We start from the raw sequence: 18,906 nt of genomic DNA on the forward strand, positions 1-18,906 counted from the left end.
CATGTGTGTATGTATGTGTATGTGTATATATATACATACATACATACACAATAACTATCTGTGATAAATGTATACATACATAATACCTGTCATATATTATAAAATATATATATAATATACACATACATATAAAAATAACCCTACCCATTGTAAACACCTTGAGGTTGTTAAGGCTAAAATTCTAGCTATACTGTCTAAAATATCTAATGAGTGGTCACCAATAAATTATAAGCTTGAGCAAGAGTTAGACTTTTAAGCATTTATTAAGGAGAATAAGAATTTGGTAAAGAGAGAAAGGCCTAGATTCATCTATCTATTAAAGGGAGAGTGCATGTCTAGCTCCCTTCTCCACTGGAGTCCTCAGGAAAGAGAGAGAGTCAGAACGCCAGGCACCCCCGTCTTCCTCCCACAAGCAAACATCACTTCCTGACGCCAAAGAAAAGACACATAGTCTTGCCCTCAGAGACCTTCACCTCATGGCGGAGCTTTTCTACAGTAAGTCTCCAGCAGGTGGCGTCATTCCAGTCGTTACAGTGGCAAAGACTATTAAGTATCAGTATTGGATATCCTCAATGCCAGTGCCTTCTATACAGTAGGCATTTAAAAAATGTTTGTTGAAGTGCTCATCCCAGGCAGGATGGTGTCCAAGAGGAGAGAATGCAAGAAAGGTAAATGATGGCAGTCAGTGACTCAGATGGAATAACTCACAATGGATAAGAAAGGGAATATCAAGTATAACTGTCCTTCCCCTATGAGTTGTGTGGAATGTGGTGTGCACAAAATCATGCAATGTTAAAAGTTTTTGTTGTTCAGTTGTATGTAATTCTTTGTGGCCCCATGAGCATGATGAGAGTGCCAAGTGGGAATTTTTCTAGTTTAGTTCCCTGATACATGGCTTTTTACAACATTTCTGAGAAGTGGACCTCTTCTGCTCAAATACCACAAGGACACTGACAGGGAACTCAGTGCTTTATTTAAAAAACAGCCAAGTTCAATTTTGAAAGGCAAGAGGGGTAAGTGCTCGAAAAGTAAGAGAAGCAGCAGAGAGCCAGCCTCAAAGTCAGAAAAGATCTGGGTTCAAGTCCTGTTTTTTATCTTTGGTTTTTGTTGTTGTTGTTAATGTTTTAACTTAAATTTTTACTTTTTAAAATTATATCTAATTTTACTTTTAAAATTCTATTTAGGGGCAGCTAGATGGCGTAGTGGATAAAGCACCAGCCCTGGATTCAAGAGGACCTGAGTTCAAATCCAGCCTTAGACACTTAACACTTACTAGCTGTGTGACCCTGGGCAAGTCATTTAACCCCAATTGCCTCAGGCCCCCCCAAAATATTTAATTTTAATTAGTATCTCTATGAACATAGGCAGTAACGCCAGTGCTCTAGGCCAGATGTGTCACACATCTGGATGGTGTATGTATATAACACTTCCAAGTATGGCCTAAACCAGATTAAAAAGTAATTGGGAGATATTTGACAAAACAAAGAAAAAGTACAATAAAACATAGATGATCTTGATATGTGGTTTTCTAAGTCAATATGTGTTTCACAGGGATCTTTATGTAAGGTTTGGTGAACCCCATTTCTATTTGAGTTTTATACCTCTACTTAAACAACCCTCTAAGACTATAAATTACAGAAAAAAGTGTTGACTTTGGTAGAAGTTGTTTCCTCACCTGGGAGTTCCCTCTACCAATGAAATCACAAGTCTAGGCCTTGGTCTCATCCCATCCAAAAGCAAAAAAATTCTTACTTAAATTCAATTGAAATCTGCTGGCCTATAAATTCCAACCATTGAATCTCTGTCCTCTGGTGTCACAAACAATCAGGCTAATCCTTCCTCCACACAGTCCTTCAAATTCTTAAAGACCCCTTTAAAAGACTCACTTAGTCTTCTCTTCTATAAATGAATTAGCCCTTCAACCCATCCTCACATGACATGGTTCCAATCACTACACCATCCTGGTCATCTTTCTATGGAAATATTCCAGTGTCAAGGCCCTTCTTAAAATGTATTGTAGCGGGGCAGCTAGATGGTGCAGTGGATAAAGCACCAGCTCTGGATTCAGGAGTACCTGAGTTCAAATCCAGCCTCAGACACTTGACACTTACTAGCTGTGTGACCGTGGGCAAGTCACTTAAACCCCATTGCCCCGCAAAAAAAAAAAAAATGTATTGTAGTCAGAACTGAACACAGTCCTCCAAGTGTAGTCTTGGGCAAAATAGAATGTCACTATCACTACCTTTGTTCTGAATATTATCTTTCTACTAAGCTATCTTGAGCTTACATTACCTTTTTTGGCTGCTGTGTCCTAATTCACAGTGACTCATCCTGGGGTTACAGTTACCTAAAACGCCTTGAATTGCTGTATTTCCTCCATCTTGTAACTGCCTGCTTGTTGGTGTTGAAGCTAAGAGCACAACTTAATATTTATCCCTATTAAATTTCATCTCATTACATATCAGGACCTTTCTGGATCCTGATTCTATTATCTATCTATTATCTATTATTAGCTATCTATCTCTGATCTGCATCATCCGCAGATTGTATCATCTAGAAGCAGCACACCATGTATGCTTACAGTGATGAAAATGCTAAATACAGCCGGGGCTAGGTCTCCTCGCTAGAGATTTCCCTCTAGGCTGACTTTTTGACTTATTAGTTAACCCTTTTTTGGGGGTATGGGCAATCAATCAATAAATATTAAGGGCCTACTATGTTCAAAGCACAGTACTAAGTGCTTGAGATACAACTAGAAAGAAATAATTCCTACTCTCTAATTCATCCTTATATTTCTTTACCTTATTTGAAAGAAAATCATAACAGCCTTTGTCATATCCCTTGCTGAAATACAAATGTATCTCAGAGGTCTATACTACTCTCTCAATCTACTAGGCTTAGTAACCTTAAAAAAAAAAAGGAAATGAGAGAGCTCTAGCAAGACTCCCTCCCCCCCATCCCCCAGGAAATGCAATTGTGCAATGATGTCTCAAGATTCTTGCAGTAAGAAAAAGGGGGAAAAGACAGTTTCTTCTCCTCCCTTGCTGCCCTCAATTCTTTATGAACATAAAGAGATCTCTAGCCCCTTTTTAAAGTACAGTTGGAACCAGCACTAGGTGACCAGGGCTTGGCTTCAAGTGACAACATTCAAGGAGCACATATTTTCCTCCATTCACCTGCAAAGGACCATCTATCTTAATGGCCTTGCTCACTCACCTAGCCTTGGGCTGAAACTCCCAGGATTCCATGGGTTCCATGCCCCTTTCCACCTAACTGCACTGCCCCCAACTTACCCAGGATCAGTTGGCATGTGCCAACTTAATCACCCTTTTAATGGGAGAAACTAGTCTAACCTACGTGAAGACGACAGTGCTTCTACTACTTACCATTCCTTCCATAGTAAACTCACATCTCCCTTAATCTTTAACACAATTGCCTGCACAAAGGCCTCAAAAAAAAGTTGACATGTTTTCAACCATGAGAAATAATCTGCCTCTACTCTTACAAATTGACATGTTTTCCACCAAAGAGAAATAATCTGCCTCTACTCCCACACCTCATTATAATCACTGTAACCATTATCATCAGCTGCTCTGGAGCCCAACACCTGAAATCCCATATCTTGGAGACTGATGATACTCAACATCTCTCTCTCTCTCTTTTTTTTTTTTTTTTTTTTTGCGCGGGGCAATGGGGGTTAAGTGACTTGCCCAGAGTCACACAGCCAGTAAGTGTCTAAGGCCAGATTCGAACTCAAACTCCTGAATCCAGGGCCAGTGCTTTATCCATTGTGCCACCTAGCCGCCCCCACTCAACATCTTCTCAACACGCTGTTTCCACTCCCTCTGACTGGAGGGCTGGAGAGTGGAGCAGGACACTCCTTCCAAAGACTTCAGCTAAATGCATTTACCTTCAACTGCTCTGCTATGTTTTAACTCTACAAACATCATGTCCTCATGGGTCAGGTACCGTTTGGTGGCCTCCCCCATACAATTCTTCATGATCTCTTTTCTAGTTTCCTTTTGTATATTGTTTTAACCTATTAGATAGTAATTGCCTTGAGAGCAGGGACTATATTTTTCTCATATGTATCCCCCAGCACACAGTGTAGGCACTTAATACATGTTTACTGACTACTAATTGTGAGAGGACTCCACTTCAGAGTCAGGCTCTACAGAGCTACGTGCACACCACTCTAATGGTGTTCTGTTTGTTTGTTTTGGGATACTGAAAAGACCATAGCTTCTCTGTACTTGGTACTTGGGCAGCAAGAAGTATAGTGGATAGAGTGTAAAGTCTGGAGTCAGGAAGACTCATCATCCTCTGTTCAACTCTGGCCTCAGACACTTACTAGTTGTGGGACCCTGGGCAAGTCACTTAATCTGCCTCAGTTTCCTCATCTGCAAAATGAGCTGGAGAAGGAAATGGCAAACTACTCCAGTATCTAAGAAAACCCCAAATAAGATCACGACAAGTTGGACACAACCTAATGAACTGAACAACCTGGTACTCCCCATATAGCAGTTAGGAAATTCCTATCATACTCTCTCTCCAACCTTCAACCTCTCCCTATCTACTGGTTCCTTTCGAAGTCCCCTGAAACATGTCCAAGCCTGGGCCACCATTCTTATTAAATCTTCGTTAAGCCCTACTATGCTCTCAAACTATCTCTTTCTCAAACTCCTAGAGATAGCTGTCTACATCTGTTGCCTTCACTCTGAATCTATAGCATCTCTCTCATTCAACCCCTTCTCTCTAATCACACCACCAGCACCTTCATTCACTCTCACTTGTATGACTGCAACAGTCTACTAATTGGTCTCCCTGATTTATGTCTCTCCCCACTCCAGACTATCCTCCATATTGTTGTCAAGGTTATTTTCTTTAAGTGCAAAACTGACCATCTTACTTACTCCGCTACTCAAGAAATGTCAAGGGCTCTCCACTGCCTCTTAGATAAAAATACAAACTTCTTTGATTAGCATCTCAAGACCTCCACAACCTGGCCCCAACTGATCTTTTCAGTCTAGCTGTACATTACTTCCCTTTCCACACTCTAGATCCAACCAAATTGGTCTTCCTTATGTTCCTCATACATGAACAATCCATCACTGATCTCTATATTCAATACCTGGCAGAAACTCTTGCCTCACCTCATAGAACCTTTCTCTTTTATCAGCTCAAGCACCATTTTTTACATGAAACCTTTCCTGATCCCCCCCAACTACTCTTTTCAACTTTCTACATAATTTCTTTGTATTCTCATTATATTTATTCTGTATATGCTTATATGGGTAATTACTATTTCCCTCACCTAGGCAGCTTGGCTCACTGCATAAGGCAGGATCTAAGTTAAAATCTAGCCTCAAACACTTACTAGCTGTGAGACCTTGGGCAAGTCACTTAACCTCCATCTACCACACAGTACCTTCATCTGTAGAATGGAATTAATAGCACCTACCTCCCCAGATTGTTGTGGGGATCAGAGAAAATATTTTTTAAGTGTCTGGCACAAAGTAAGTGTTTAATAAATGTCAGTTTCAATGCTGAGGGAGATGAGCAAAACTGGGAGAAGATTGTACACAGTATCAACTACACTGTGTGTTGATCAACTGTGATAGACTTGACTCTTCTTAGCAATAGATAGTTCCAAAAGACTCATGATGGAAAATGCTCTCCAAACCCAGAAAAAAAAGAACTGTGGAATCTAGATGCAGATTGAACCATACCATTTCTACTTTTCTTGTTTTTCTTTGTTGAGGTTTTTCCTTTTTGCTCTGATTCTTCTTTCACAACATGACTAACACAGAAATATGTTTAATGTGATTATACATATATAAACTATATCAGACTGCTTGCTGTCTTAAGGAGAGGGGAGGAGGGAGGGAGAAAAATGTGAAACTAGAAATTTTGTAAAAACAAATGTTGAGAACTATCTCTACATATAACTAGAAAATAATAAAATACTTTTATGATTAAATAACTAGACAAAAAATAAATAGGTAGATAAATGTCAGTTTCCTTTCATATATTAGAATATATGCTCATCGAAAGTAGGGATTGTTTCATTCTTTGTATTTTATCCTCAGGATATAACACAGTCCTTGACACACAGTAGATGCTTAATAAATGTTTGTTGATTCTTGGAGAACAAGATTTGAGTTCAGATCCTCTGAGTAGAGTCAGTCATTTCAGTACTTCTAGGCCACTCTCACTCCTAAGTTAGTCTCCATCACAATCCTTGCTCCCTCTAAACACTCTGGTCTCCCAAATCTTCATTATCCTCAACATACTCAACTCCTATTAACTGTCTCTGGTCTACTTCAACAGGTGTCCATGCCACCCCAGCCATGTAACTGAATTTGCTCCAACCAACCAATCACTAAGCATATATTGAAAGTACTGCATCTGGAGTCAAAGGGTTCCAATTCCACCTCTTACAACCTATATGATGACCTTGGACAAGTCACTTAGCTTCCTTAGGCCTCTGTTTCTTCCTATGTAAAAATGTAGGAATAGGACTAGGCCTCTGAGTTCCCTTTAAACTTTAAATCTATGAGTTTATGGTCTACTAAGCACTTTTTTATTGTTTAGTCATTTTTTTCAGCCACAACCAACATTTTGTGACCCTTTTTGGGGTTTTCTTGGCAAAGATACTGGAGTAGTTTGCCATTTCCTTTTCCAGCTCATTTTCCAGATGAGGAAACTGAGGCAAATAGAATTAAGTAATGTGCCCAGGGTCACACAACTAGTAAATGTCTGACTGGATTTGAACTCAGAAAGATGAGTCTTCCTGACTCCAGGCCCAGCACTCTTTACACTTCACCACCTAGCTGTCCTATTAAACACTTGCTATGAGCAAGATACTATGCTCATGGCTCCCTAGGCACTGTATCATATACATGAATATGGTAGAGATAGATCATATAAATATATATATCACATATACATATATATATCATACACACATATTATATATGCATATATACATATATACATAATCTATATCTCATTTCTAGAAAAACGTCCAGTACATATTCACACACACACACACACAACTGGCAGCTACAAAATCTGTTTCTGGCTTAGTCAAATATATAGGATAAAAGTATGAAATGGAAGATTTTCAAAATTAGCTTATGCTGCTTTTAGCTTTCTGATGAATTCACTGTGACTGACCTTTAATTACTACAGTGAATCATTCTTTGGGTCTGCAAGGCATGAATGCAGAGACACTATTGCTTTAGCCTTCTATGGCTGGGGTGGAAGGTAGGGTCATATTGCTTTTTCTTCCTACCTTAAAAGTAATGTAAAACTAGCCTAAGATTGAAGACGGAAGAAGAAAACCATATGGGGCTGGGGATAGTTCTTTTGCTCCAGGTACCTATCACCCTCTTTAGCTTAAAGAGAACGGAGCTCACAATCAACACACAAACCTAGCACCTGTTCAGTGATACTTACATACCCTCTAGAGGCTCATTAAAGGATTAGCAGAAGATGTGATTCAGAGTATTGATGTGTTCACATAGGAAGCCATTTTCTAGCCCCCAGAACTCTGCATTTTTTAAAAAATTAATAAAGATAGCAGTGCTATAGAAACAAAGGCACCCAGCATTTTACAATTGAGGAAGAATATTAAAGATATATAATGCACCAAACATTGTATAGAAATTCCTTAGCAAGAGCTACAATTAGAGCTGTGCCTTGCACCTAACAGCTCACTAAATATTTGATCCATTTATCAACAACTTTCATATGCCAATAAACTTGACCAACTCATCCTTATATTCATTCCGTTCTAAGCTGTCATATATATATATATATATATGTCATATACATATATAATCTTAATATTCTTTTGAATTTTAACTGGTAATTTCTTATAGTGCTAGTCAAGCCTTATCTTCAAATTCTTCTGTAGAACCTAGAAAAAAGATGACTTTTTCCTTAGATGATTAAATATCTCTTCTCTATCCTTCTCAGTCATCACTCCTCATCCAGAGCCTGCTCCATATTTACTTAATTCTGAAAAAACAATAGAAAGAGCTAAACAGTTAGTCATGATGGAATTCATATAGAAACCATAGCTCTAGAGCTGGAAGAGGGCTTCAGAGATAAACTAGTTCAACTCCTCCTTTTACAAATGAAAAAACCAAGGTTCAAAGTAAGGTAGCCTTGAAACCAGGTCCTTTGACTTCAAATTCAACACCATGTTGCCTCTGGCCCAGTAAATTAACAGTTTTCACAGTAACCTCTCACATCAATCTAGAACTTGAAGGTTTATAAAGACTTCCCACACAAAATCCCCGTGAAGTCGGTAGGACAAGTAATATTATCATTCTTATTTTACATTGAGGCCCTGAGGTGTTAAGTGACTTGCCAAAGATCATATAAGCTACTAGAAAAGAGGGATTTTAACCCAGATCTTGCTCTTAAAAGTTTCCAGTAAAAACCTCAGCTACCTCCTCTTCTTCTTCTTCTTTTTTTTTTAGTGAGGCAATTGGGATTAAGTGACTTGCCCAGGGTCACACAGCTAGTAAGTGTTAAGTGTTTGAGGCCGGATTTGAACTCAGGTACTACTGACTCCAGGGTCGGTGCTTTATCCACTGCACCACCTAGCCACCCTCAGCTACCTCTTCTAACCTGGTTTAGTGCCAAACCTTCCTTGAGAGCTTCAGGTTTAGTGTAATTAACCATAGCACGGTTTCAGTGCTTAATTCAACTCAATCATTAATTTAAAAAAAAGTTGGGGGTACCCATGATATGCAAGGTACTGTACTAAGGTATAAAAATGCCTTTTTCCACACCAATCTGGATGATTCTGGGGTTAAACACTATGGTTCCATCAGTATCATAAACTTGTTACCTCTACCTTTCTAAAGCAACCAACCAGTTCAGGGAGTGCATTTTATCTTCAAGTTTCTGGAAGATGTGCACCATCACCTAGGCAACACAATAGCAGATCTCCTAGAAATCCACAGCCAGTATGTTGTTGTTTTTTTTTTTATCTTGTTTAAAACACCTAAAAGGATGAGTATTTTGACCAATCATTAGATTTCAGAGGCAAGGTTCAAAACTAAAAATACCCTTGTTAGCATTTTTACAGTTTCTTTGGTTTTACAAGTCATCAAGGTGTAGCTATTTTTGCTTGCAATACTGGAGAGCAGGAATGAGCTTAGGATATTCCCAGATTCATCCCTATTCTCTATGGCAATAGGGAAGTCTTCACCTGTAAACTTGAGGCTATGATGTTTTCTATCCCATCCTAATTCTATATTGCACTGTAATGCATGGGTTGTTGTTTTTTTTTTTTGAACACACGAAGACATTGATCCTTAAAGTGGAAATTCAGTACTGATGAAAAGTCATTGCTATAAAGGAATTTCTTTCCTGGAATCCCCTCCCCCGCCCAACACACACACCTGTTTTGGTTTTGTTTTGTTTTTTAATATTGCAAGTTGTTTACAAGAAGCAGAACCAGCCAGAGCTGGCAACACAAGTAAACAATCATTTAGTGGCCTCTACTACTTCTGCCCAACACCTCTCTTCCTCCAGGTTTATACATTTTTTTCTTAAGCAATGATTAGGTTCCAGGTTTTTTCAGCTGGAAAATGACAGGTCTTAAACCGGGAACTAACAAAACCCGGGGCTGAACCTGATGGCAGGGCAATCGGGGTGCATTTTAGCCAGCTGTGGCAGAGGCAGGCTCAGTCAAGTTCAACTCCCGTATAGCTCTCATTCCTTCCTTTCTCTGGACCTTGGAGTTCACTCTCCTCCGACTGGCGGACCAGGAGCGAAGTCCACGTCCTCGACACCCGCCCCACCCCCGCTTCCTGGGGATTTGCCGGTCCCAGCCCACCTTCTCCCGGGCACCCAGCCCAGACGCTTACTTTGCCAGCTTCGCTCACGCCGAGGATGTGATCGCGCAGCACCTCCATGGGAGAGGTCCAAGTGGAATGGACGAAAGTCCCTTTGAAGATGTGCGCCAGGGGCGTCATATGGGCAGCGCACATGCTAGAGGCGCCGGCTGGAAAGGAGACTGAAGAAGCCCGGGCAGAGGAGCGGGTGGACGCGCGAGGAAGGAGCGCAAGGGCTGCTAGCGCCGAGGCAAGACTGGCGAGGCTGGGGATGGTGTAGCTGCAGCAGAAGCTACGCCGGCTTTTCTTGCTCCCAACCACAGGTTTCTGGAATCGCCTGCCCCCTGGAGGCCTCGCCCATAGAGCCTCGATTCCAATAGGCTTTCTTCCAGGCGCTATGGGTTCCCCCCCACCCCTCTTTTCTCTTTGGGGTGTGGCCAACGCAGTTGCAAAGTACTTTTCTCCGCCCTTCTCTTTCCTTTGTGATTTAACCCTTCCCACACATCCCCTTACCCCCAAATAGCTTAACTTTTGGAGTTAAGTTTTGCAGCGGAGGATTCTGAGTCACTAAGATGGGGGTGGACCGCGAATTTCCTGCCTTGGTCTTTTTTTTCCTTTCTTTTAACTTGATAAAGAAACGAGCTTTTATGAGCGTTTTCCTCTTGCTACTACTGCCTTTAAAAAAAGATCATGCATGGAGAGATGAGAGAGTGCTTGGATTCACAGTCCAAGGTGTAGGACTTGACTCTCAGCTTGGATATTACCTGTAGGTGTGACCTTAAGCAACTGCCTCAATTGCTGCTAGTTCTAAATCTATCATCTATACTAGGAAGGGTTAGACAAAATTATTTCTAAGGACCCTTCCAGCTCCAGGTTCTATGACAGTAGTCCAAACCCATAGATTCAGTGTCAGGCCCTCTTGTTTCTAAGACATCCTAGAAGTCCTGAACTTTTGCCAACGGTTGATAGCTTAGGAGCCCGTGGATTTAGTTTCATTTTCATTTAGCTTTGAGCGTTGTTTTTATGTTTTGCAAAACTTTTAGTCATAATCATTATATCCAGGATATCAGAAAAAGCCCAAATAATTCATGTTTCCTTTGTCGATTTGGTCCAGTCTTTGCTTCTATTTTTGATTTCCAAAGCAAATGTCCAGGCCATTCACTCTCTGACATATTTATGAAGTTGCCAGGACTTGAACGTTATGAGATGTTTTTACTCATCTATTTCACAATTCACAGCCCTCATTTTCATTTCCTGTTTATGGAAACAGTTTCAGATAGTTTCTGCTAGGAAACTTAGGCCAGAACATACCTCAAACCTCTACTTGCAACCCGTGAGAGAAGGGCTAAGCCAGTGCCAATCTAGCCTTGGGTGAGTCCGTGGTACAATTCTTACTCAAAAAAGTTATTTTCAAAACCATGCACAGGCATTCTCTGAATTGCTGTTTTTATGATATTAACTCATGTGAAGGAGTCTCTTTTGAGTCAGGAGCACAAAATTGAGAACTCAAAGAATACTAAACTGGCCCTATTTGATGAAACAAAATCGTAGACTTGGAGTCTGACAAAAATACATTCCTTTTGCAAAACCTCCTCAAAAGACACACTTCCATACCCTTGGATCTCTGTGCTAGAGAGAGAAAGAAAGGGAAGGAAGGAGGGAGGAAAGGAGGAGGGAGAGAGGGCGAGAAGGAAGGAAGGAAAGGAGGGAGGGAAGAAGACATTTTTCGTACACTTTTTATAATAGCAAAGAACAGGAAAAAATTAGATGACAGGAAAGTGACTAAACAAGTTGTAATACTGGAATGTAATTGAAAGAGTTCTTAAGAGACAATGGCTATAAAAAGACAGAAACATGGGAAGACTTACATGAATAGATGGGGAGTGAAATAGAAAACCAGGAAAACAATATGCACAATGATAGGAACAATGTAAAGAACAACAAAGAAAATTTAAACTGAATGTATGTAATTGTAATAACCTAGTTTGGCCCCATTGTAAGGGTATGTATAAGGATAGACCTCCCTCCTTTCTTTGCATAAGCAAGAGACTATGGGTGTGGAATACTGCATACAATCCCTGGCTTGGTTGATATATTGGTTATCTTAACTTAAGTATTTCTTAAGTTATTTTTTCTAACTTTCTTTTTTTATTGTTTTAAGGTATGGGATGGGGATGGAGACAGGGAAATACAGGAAAGGATGGTGGTTTTTTTATATGTGTGTGTACATGTATGTACATATATAATGATTTCATGAATAGGAGATGTGATATATCACATATGATATTTATATGTGTGTGTATATATATACATCTATACATATGTGTTGTAACGATTGGAATAACGCCACCTGCTGGATACTTACTGTAGAAGAGTTCTGCCCATGAAGCGAAGGTCTTTGAGGGCAAGACCAGGAGTCTTTTCTTTGGCGGGAGGAAGTGACACGGACTAGTGGGAGGAGGAAGGAAGAGACTGGCGCTGACTCTGGGGCTCTTTCCTCTGGACTCTGGCGGAGAAGGGAGCTAGAAATGCGCTCTCCCTTTAATAGATAGGAATCTAGACCTTTCTCTCTCTCTTTACCAAATTCTTATTCTCCTTAATAAATGCTTAAAAGTCTAACTCTTGCTAAAGCTTATAATTTATTGGCGACCACTCATTAGATATTTTAGACAGACTAGCTAGAATTTTAGCCCTTAACAGATGGCTGACCACGAAGAGGAAAGCTAACCCTCAGTCTTCTTCTGATCTGCTGGTTGGGTAAGAAATTTCCCCTCCCTCTCCCTTTAACTGCTAAGTACTGGTGTACTGGCTGTGTTTTTCCTTTGAATTTTTTCGAATGGACCTTTTAAACTCCCTAATTATCCTATTTTTGATTTTGGTCTGTTTAACCAGACAAATGGGAGATAAGATCATGTTAATGCTTTGTTTTTGTGGATTTTCTATTTTTCTTTTTATTTTTGTTAAAAGAGCCAGCAACTTACTCACACAAGGAAATATCTCTCCCTCTCCCAACCATGCTTTTTCAGAGAAACCTGAAGAGATTCCCGCAGCTTTTCCCAGTTCTAACACTAATTGTTGCTCTAATTTTGCATGCCTGGAGGCAATGACCCACCCTCTAGAAGCTTTTAATCCCCTAGCACCTGGAGGCAAAGTGGGGGAAGAGGAATCCAGGCCTGAGTTCAAAATCAAGTCTGATTCAAATTGCTCTGGTCCCTCCCCTCCTCTCCAGACCCCACCCTCTACTCCTCCTATGGCCAAGCCCATTGCTTCCCCTGCCTGGGAAGTCCAGAGATCTGATGCGCATGCTCAACTTTTTCTACCTGCATTTGCAGCTTCAGGCTCAGCCCTTCCCCAGCCTGGCTGTGCTTCTGAGACAACCTTAGAAAACCCTTTAAATTCCAGATATGCTCGTTTTGTTCATAATTTTGCTAACCTGCTTTTGTCTTTAATTAGTAATCTTATAAAGCATTTGTATGGTGAAAAGACTGACAGACAATATAGAGGGGTTAAAGAAGAAAAACTTAAGCTGAATAAGAATGACAATCATCACCATAGTTCAAGACTCCGCTTCTTTTGCCATGGAAGGGTACATATTTTACAGAAATGTAGAAGTAAGCAGCAAGGTATTGATATGAGTATTGGGGATTTTAGATATCGGAATCAAAAGTGTTCTGAATTCACTCAGAGTATTAGTATCAGTTCAGAGGTTACATAGGATTTCTATGCTATTATATATACATTTTGAAATTAATGGTATGGGTTTATTTTCATAGAGATTTTCATGCTTTTGAGATTGTGTCTTATACCTAGTTTCTAAAACAAGGAGAATATTTGTAAAAGCTTTTTATAGTCATGTGATCAAGTTTATATTTTATAATACTCTTATTGATATTAAGTTCATATTCATTTAGATTTCCCTAGTTTGAATTTCATTGTCTTTTATTGTTCCACGTGTATCTTCTTCTATTCATTCATCTATCTAATTTTGAAACATGGTTTTGATTTCATAATACAATGTTAATTCTAGGAGTATTGTGCTCCCATATTCTGAGTTGTTTGTTTTTGCTATTTTTTTCTCAACTGATTATTTGATCAAACTCTTTAAAGCATTTCCCTGGCAAATTGTTTGCCATGGCAAGTGTAAATTGATTCTAGAAGTATTATTTTTGATAAGCATATTCCAAAAAAAAAAAAGAGAGGAACATTTGTAAAAGTTGTCTTTGAGATTGTGTTGTGCTTTAACTTGTATTCAAATATGTTCTGATTTTTCACAAAAGTAATTGTATACTAAGTAAAAAAAAAGGGGTATTATTTGAAATTGTTGCATAATTATATATTGTGTTCTGAGTCAAGATGTATTCACATTTTTTGCAATCATTTATTATCCTCAATTTTTAAATCCATATGAGATTTTAAATTATGGGAATTTATCATTTAAGACATTAATTGCCGTTATTCTGAGTTATCAGATGCCAGTTGGCCAAGGTGCCATCCAATCACAAGAGGAATACATGCAAAAGCAGACACTGAACTGTCACATGAGGGGAGACATGCATGAAGTCAAGGTATGGCCGAGGGAACGGCTTTTGACAAATGTTGAGGTTGGATTCTCTTGGTTTAATATTTTATTCTCTTTTCCCCACAATATTGTACAGATGGCTGGAAGTATTCATCCCACCCATCTCACTTCTACACCTGGCTTCTATGCTCCCTCCTATATGCCTGATGCCATGGACATCTCAATCCCATGCATCTGATTAAGTCTGACTCAGTTTCTTCCAATATGTTCGGTAGCATGGACATATATTCCATCCACCTATTTTAAGCCTGGCATACTGTATGGGCAGTACATATTGCTCAAGTGTGGGAATGCTCATATCCCATCATTTCTCTGTTCTTTTATGGTAACCCCCATAATTATCTCAGGTGTCATGATAAATACAGTGTTGAATTTGGCCTTGACACCTGTTACCAATTATATTAGATTTTTTAATTTCTCATAATGGCATGAGGATAATTAGGCAGATGATGCAAAAAGTGATGAAACAAAGATAAAAAATTATTTTTAATAATTAATATCGCAGCAATTGTCTTCTCAATTACCCTCCATAAGGGGGGGGACTATAGTAATATTATAATTTTAAAGAATGGTTCAATTTTTGTTTTATTATATGTTTCATGTATAACAACTAAGATTCTGAATTCCCTTAGACATGTTTTTGAGAACTTTCATTGTTTGATTTGATTATTGACAAAGCTATTTTAAAGTTGTGTTAAGCTCAATTTTGTAGGAAGTTTTCCTGGCTGATTACCAGCATCCACACATCAACCCCTGAAAAGACTTCCATTCCACGACTACACCTAGAGGACATCTGAGAAAAGACTTTCATAGACTTTAAATGAACAGTTTTGATTTGTTGTTTTTGTTGTTTTTTTTCTCTTTCTGTTATAATATACACCATCTGTAACATGTATTCTCTGCAGAGGCCCTCCCTTTGCAAGACTAATGTCAAAGCGTCGGTTCATGAGGACAAAAAATCGCCCCTCTGGACAAAACTTTCCTCTCTTCCTTTTCTATATTGTTGTTCACATATTATTAGTTAGCAATAGTTATTATATTCTTTTTACTGTTCCATCAAGGAAACATTTTGTTTCTTGAGGAACAACAGGGGGGACTGTAACGATTGGAATAACGCCACCTGCTGGATACTTACTGTAGAAGAGTTCTGCCCATGAAGCGAAGGTCTTTGAGGGCAAGACCAGGAGTCTTTTCTTTGGCGGGAGGAAGTGACGCGGACTAGTGGGAGGAGGAAGGAAGAGACTGGCGCTGACTCTGGGGCTCTTTCCTCTGGACTCTGGCGGAGAAGGGAGCTAGAAATGCGCTCTCCCTTTAATAGATAGGAATCTAGACCTTTCTCTCTCTCTTTACCAAATTCTTATTCTCCTTAATAAATGCTTAAAAGTCTAACTCTTGCTAAAGCTTATAATTTATTGGCGACCACTCATTAGATATTTTAGACAGACTAGCTAGAATTTTAGCCCTTAACAGTGTATAGATATATATATTTGAAACGGGCTTTCTGAAGGAAAAAAACAAACAAACCATGCTGAAGCTGTAAATAAGGTGACCATATTTGCCTCATGGAAAGTGAGAAATGTTATAATTCCCTAGGGCTAAGCTAGAAGGGATCGTGTAGGTCAATTGACTCACTATACAGGTGAGCTTTAAGGTTTGCAAAAACCCCTTATATATTGAGAGAAATGATTATTTCCCTCATCATGAAAAATGCTCTCCATCTCAAAGAGAGACCTGATGAACTTTGAGTGCAACTTGAAGTATAATTTTTCACTTTCTTGATTTTTGTTTTGTTGCTTTTTTCTCCCCAACATGACTAACAGGGAGATTTGCAGGATTTCACATGTATATTTGATATTACATTGCTTGCCTTCTCAATGGGAGGGGGAGGAGCAGAAGGAAGGAAGAAAAATTGCAATTTTTAAAAACGGAATGTTAAATTTAATAACTAATTATTGAATTAGGAACAATATTTTATGTTTTTTCCCTTGTTCTACTTCCTCATCTAGAAATCAACCAATGTGAGAAATCTTGGGCAAAGACTTAGCCAACCAGGAAAGCTAAATATCTTATCAAAGACAATAAAGAAACTCTAAATTTAGGCAAATGGGTAGGTTCCTGCTCATTGTGTTTATTCAGACAGGTCTGGGAAAATATAGATTCTCCCTTTTGTCAGAAGGGTGATATGGAAATTGATCTCTTTGACCAAGATTTGGGTGCTCAGTGTCACTTACCTCAAGGCCCTCATTGGAATAAGCCCACCTCTCATTATAATATTCATTCTCTTATTGTTAATCAATCAAAGTTGATTGCCACTCTCTGGAACACCTACTCTTCCAAGGGCATATGAATTGTGAGCCCACTGCTATGCTATGATTAGTCTTTGGGATTCTTGACATTTGATAGCATCACTAACCCACTTTATTACCCAGAAACTATGTCTCTTGAGCTTTTTAAATGTCACAATAAATTATGTCACCTGGTCCTCACAACCACCCTGTGATGTAAGGGTTGTTATTAACCCCAGTTTGCAGATAAAGAAACTGAAGTTGAGAGACAAGTGATGTACCCAAAGTTACATCCTTAACAAGTGCCTGAGGCAGGATTCAAACTCAGGTCTAAGTCTATCATTCTATTCACTATTCAGGCTAGCAGCCAATGGATTCTATAAGGCAGAGGTGAACAAGGACGGCATTCTAGGCATGAAAGACAGCCAGGTGCAAAGGGATAAAGACAGAAGTTGCTGTGCCATTTGTTAGAAGCATTCAACAAGCCAGTTAGAAATGATGTTAGAAAGATGGTTTGGGGCCAAGTTGTAAAGGACATTAAATGTTAAACAGAAGAGTTTATATTTGATCCTAGAGGAAACTGGGAGCCACTAAAGTTTCTGAGTAGGACAGGGACTTTGTCAGACCTATAATAATAGAGATGGTATCATCAGCTCCCATGGGTTTAAATCATCTCGATGGAGATAACCTTCCAGATCTATAAACCCATGGAAGTTGATGAGGTTCCTGAATGTGAGAAAAGAAGAGAAGAGGGTTCAGAACAGGACCTTGGGATACACCCACGGTTAGTAAGCCTGATATGAATGGTGAATCAGACCGAAAAGGAGCAGTCAGGCAGGTAGGAGGAAAACCAGAAGAGAGTGACATCCCAAAACACTAAAGAAGACAGAGTATCCAGGAAGAGAATTTGGTTAACAGTATCAAATGCTACATAGAGATTGAGAAGGATGAGGATTTAGGAAAGACCATCAAATTGGCAATGAAGAGATTGTTAGTAACTAGGAAAAGAACATCATTCAAGGGAGAAAGTAGGAAGCCGGATTGTAAAGGGTTGAGAAATCAATTGGAGGAAAGGAAGTAGGAGCAACAAATATAGCAAGATTCTTCACCTCTCTGGGCCCCAATTTAATCATCTGTAAATGAGGAAATTGGACTTTGCTATACCTTCCAGACCTTAGAGGCTTTGATTCTACATGAAGATTCATTGGTTTATTCATTCAGATGCATTTTCTGACATAATGCTAGTACAAAGCCACTTGTCAGGGGGCTCAGAGGACCCCAGAAGTTGTCTGGGGCACATCAAGGAATCTTCTCCTTGAGAAACTAAACCAGAGGACAGATACACCTAGAGAGATAAGCGGAACCAGATCAGACTGAGCTAGCTCCAGGATCTCCACCCTTCATTCTGGTCTCCTTTACCCCTGGGGAGATAAGATTAGGTGTGGCTGCTTCTTTTGTGTTCTGAGGAGACGACCTGAGAGATCCATAGCCACTCCTTACCCAATTCCTCCCGTCACCACCACTCACTAAAGGAATTTTCTACAATCAAATGGTCACACCCCACCCCCCATGAGTCCCCTATAAAAGTACCTGCCAGCCTCCTGCTGGTAGAGATTGGTTCCTCAGAGCCACGTGCTTTGTGCCATATCTCTCTCCCCGTGAAAAGTCCAAGGATTTCTTTCATGGTTTCTCCTCCCCACCACTCCCTTCCCTTGCCCCTGAATAAACTACCATCTTATTCTAACTGCTTTTGTAGCAAGGGGGTATAATTCTTTTTTTTTTTTTTTTGGTGAGGCAATTGGGGTTAAGTGACTTGCCCAGGGTCACACAGCTAGTAAGTGTTAAGTGTCTGAGGCTGGATTTCAACTCAGGTACTCCTGAATCCAGGGCTGGTGCTTTATCCACTGCGCCATCTAGCTGCCCCTGAGGGTATAATTCTTTAAAGAGGAATTCCTAAGGACCCCAAACCCCATATACCATTTTCCCCCATAACACACTGAAAACCAAAAGCAACTGGCATTTCTTCGTCTGTCTGAATACCAGAACATAGACTCTTTCCATTGATTTTTCTGATCTCCCTATCTACCTTTTGTAAATGTGCTGTGGTCTAAACCTCCATATTGCTATACAAGTAGAGAGAGACTGATATGGTTAGTTAGGAATGAGAGTTATATGAGTAAATGTA

At 39.6% G+C, this 18,906-nt stretch overlaps 3 protein-coding genes across 4 annotated transcripts in view; 1 reads left to right on the top strand and 2 right to left on the bottom strand.

Moving 5' to 3' along the window:
• GDA (guanine deaminase) overlaps positions 1-18,906 on the bottom strand; it is a 293,146-nt gene that overhangs the window by 85,351 nt on the left and 188,889 nt on the right. The window contains exon 1 of one of the 2 annotated variants that reach the window (XM_043975107.1): positions 9,891-10,267. The exons of the other annotated variant lie outside the window; for it this stretch is intronic. Coding sequence (XP_043831042.1) covers positions 9,891-10,013 — 123 coding nt within the window. The 5' untranslated portion in view covers positions 10,014-10,267. Of the gene's footprint in view, positions 1-9,890; positions 10,268-18,906 lie in introns of those variants that run through there. 2 annotated transcript variants of the gene reach the window in all.
• C1H9orf85 (chromosome 1 C9orf85 homolog) overlaps positions 1-18,906 on the bottom strand; it is a 311,173-nt gene that overhangs the window by 43,177 nt on the left and 249,090 nt on the right. The gene's annotated exons all lie outside the window — the stretch shown is intronic.
• C1H9orf57 (chromosome 1 C9orf57 homolog) overlaps positions 11,133-18,906 on the top strand; it is a 111,159-nt gene continuing 103,385 nt past the window's right edge. The window contains exon 1 of the mRNA XM_043975114.1: positions 11,133-11,228. The gene's annotated coding sequence lies outside the window, so the exon portion shown is untranslated. The remainder of the gene's footprint in view (positions 11,229-18,906) is intronic.

Source organism: Dromiciops gliroides, chromosome 1 (genome assembly GCF_019393635.1).
Source record: "Dromiciops gliroides isolate mDroGli1 chromosome 1, mDroGli1.pri, whole genome shotgun sequence".
In the NCBI taxonomy this organism is placed as follows: Eukaryota; Metazoa; Chordata; class Mammalia; order Microbiotheria; family Microbiotheriidae; genus Dromiciops; species Dromiciops gliroides.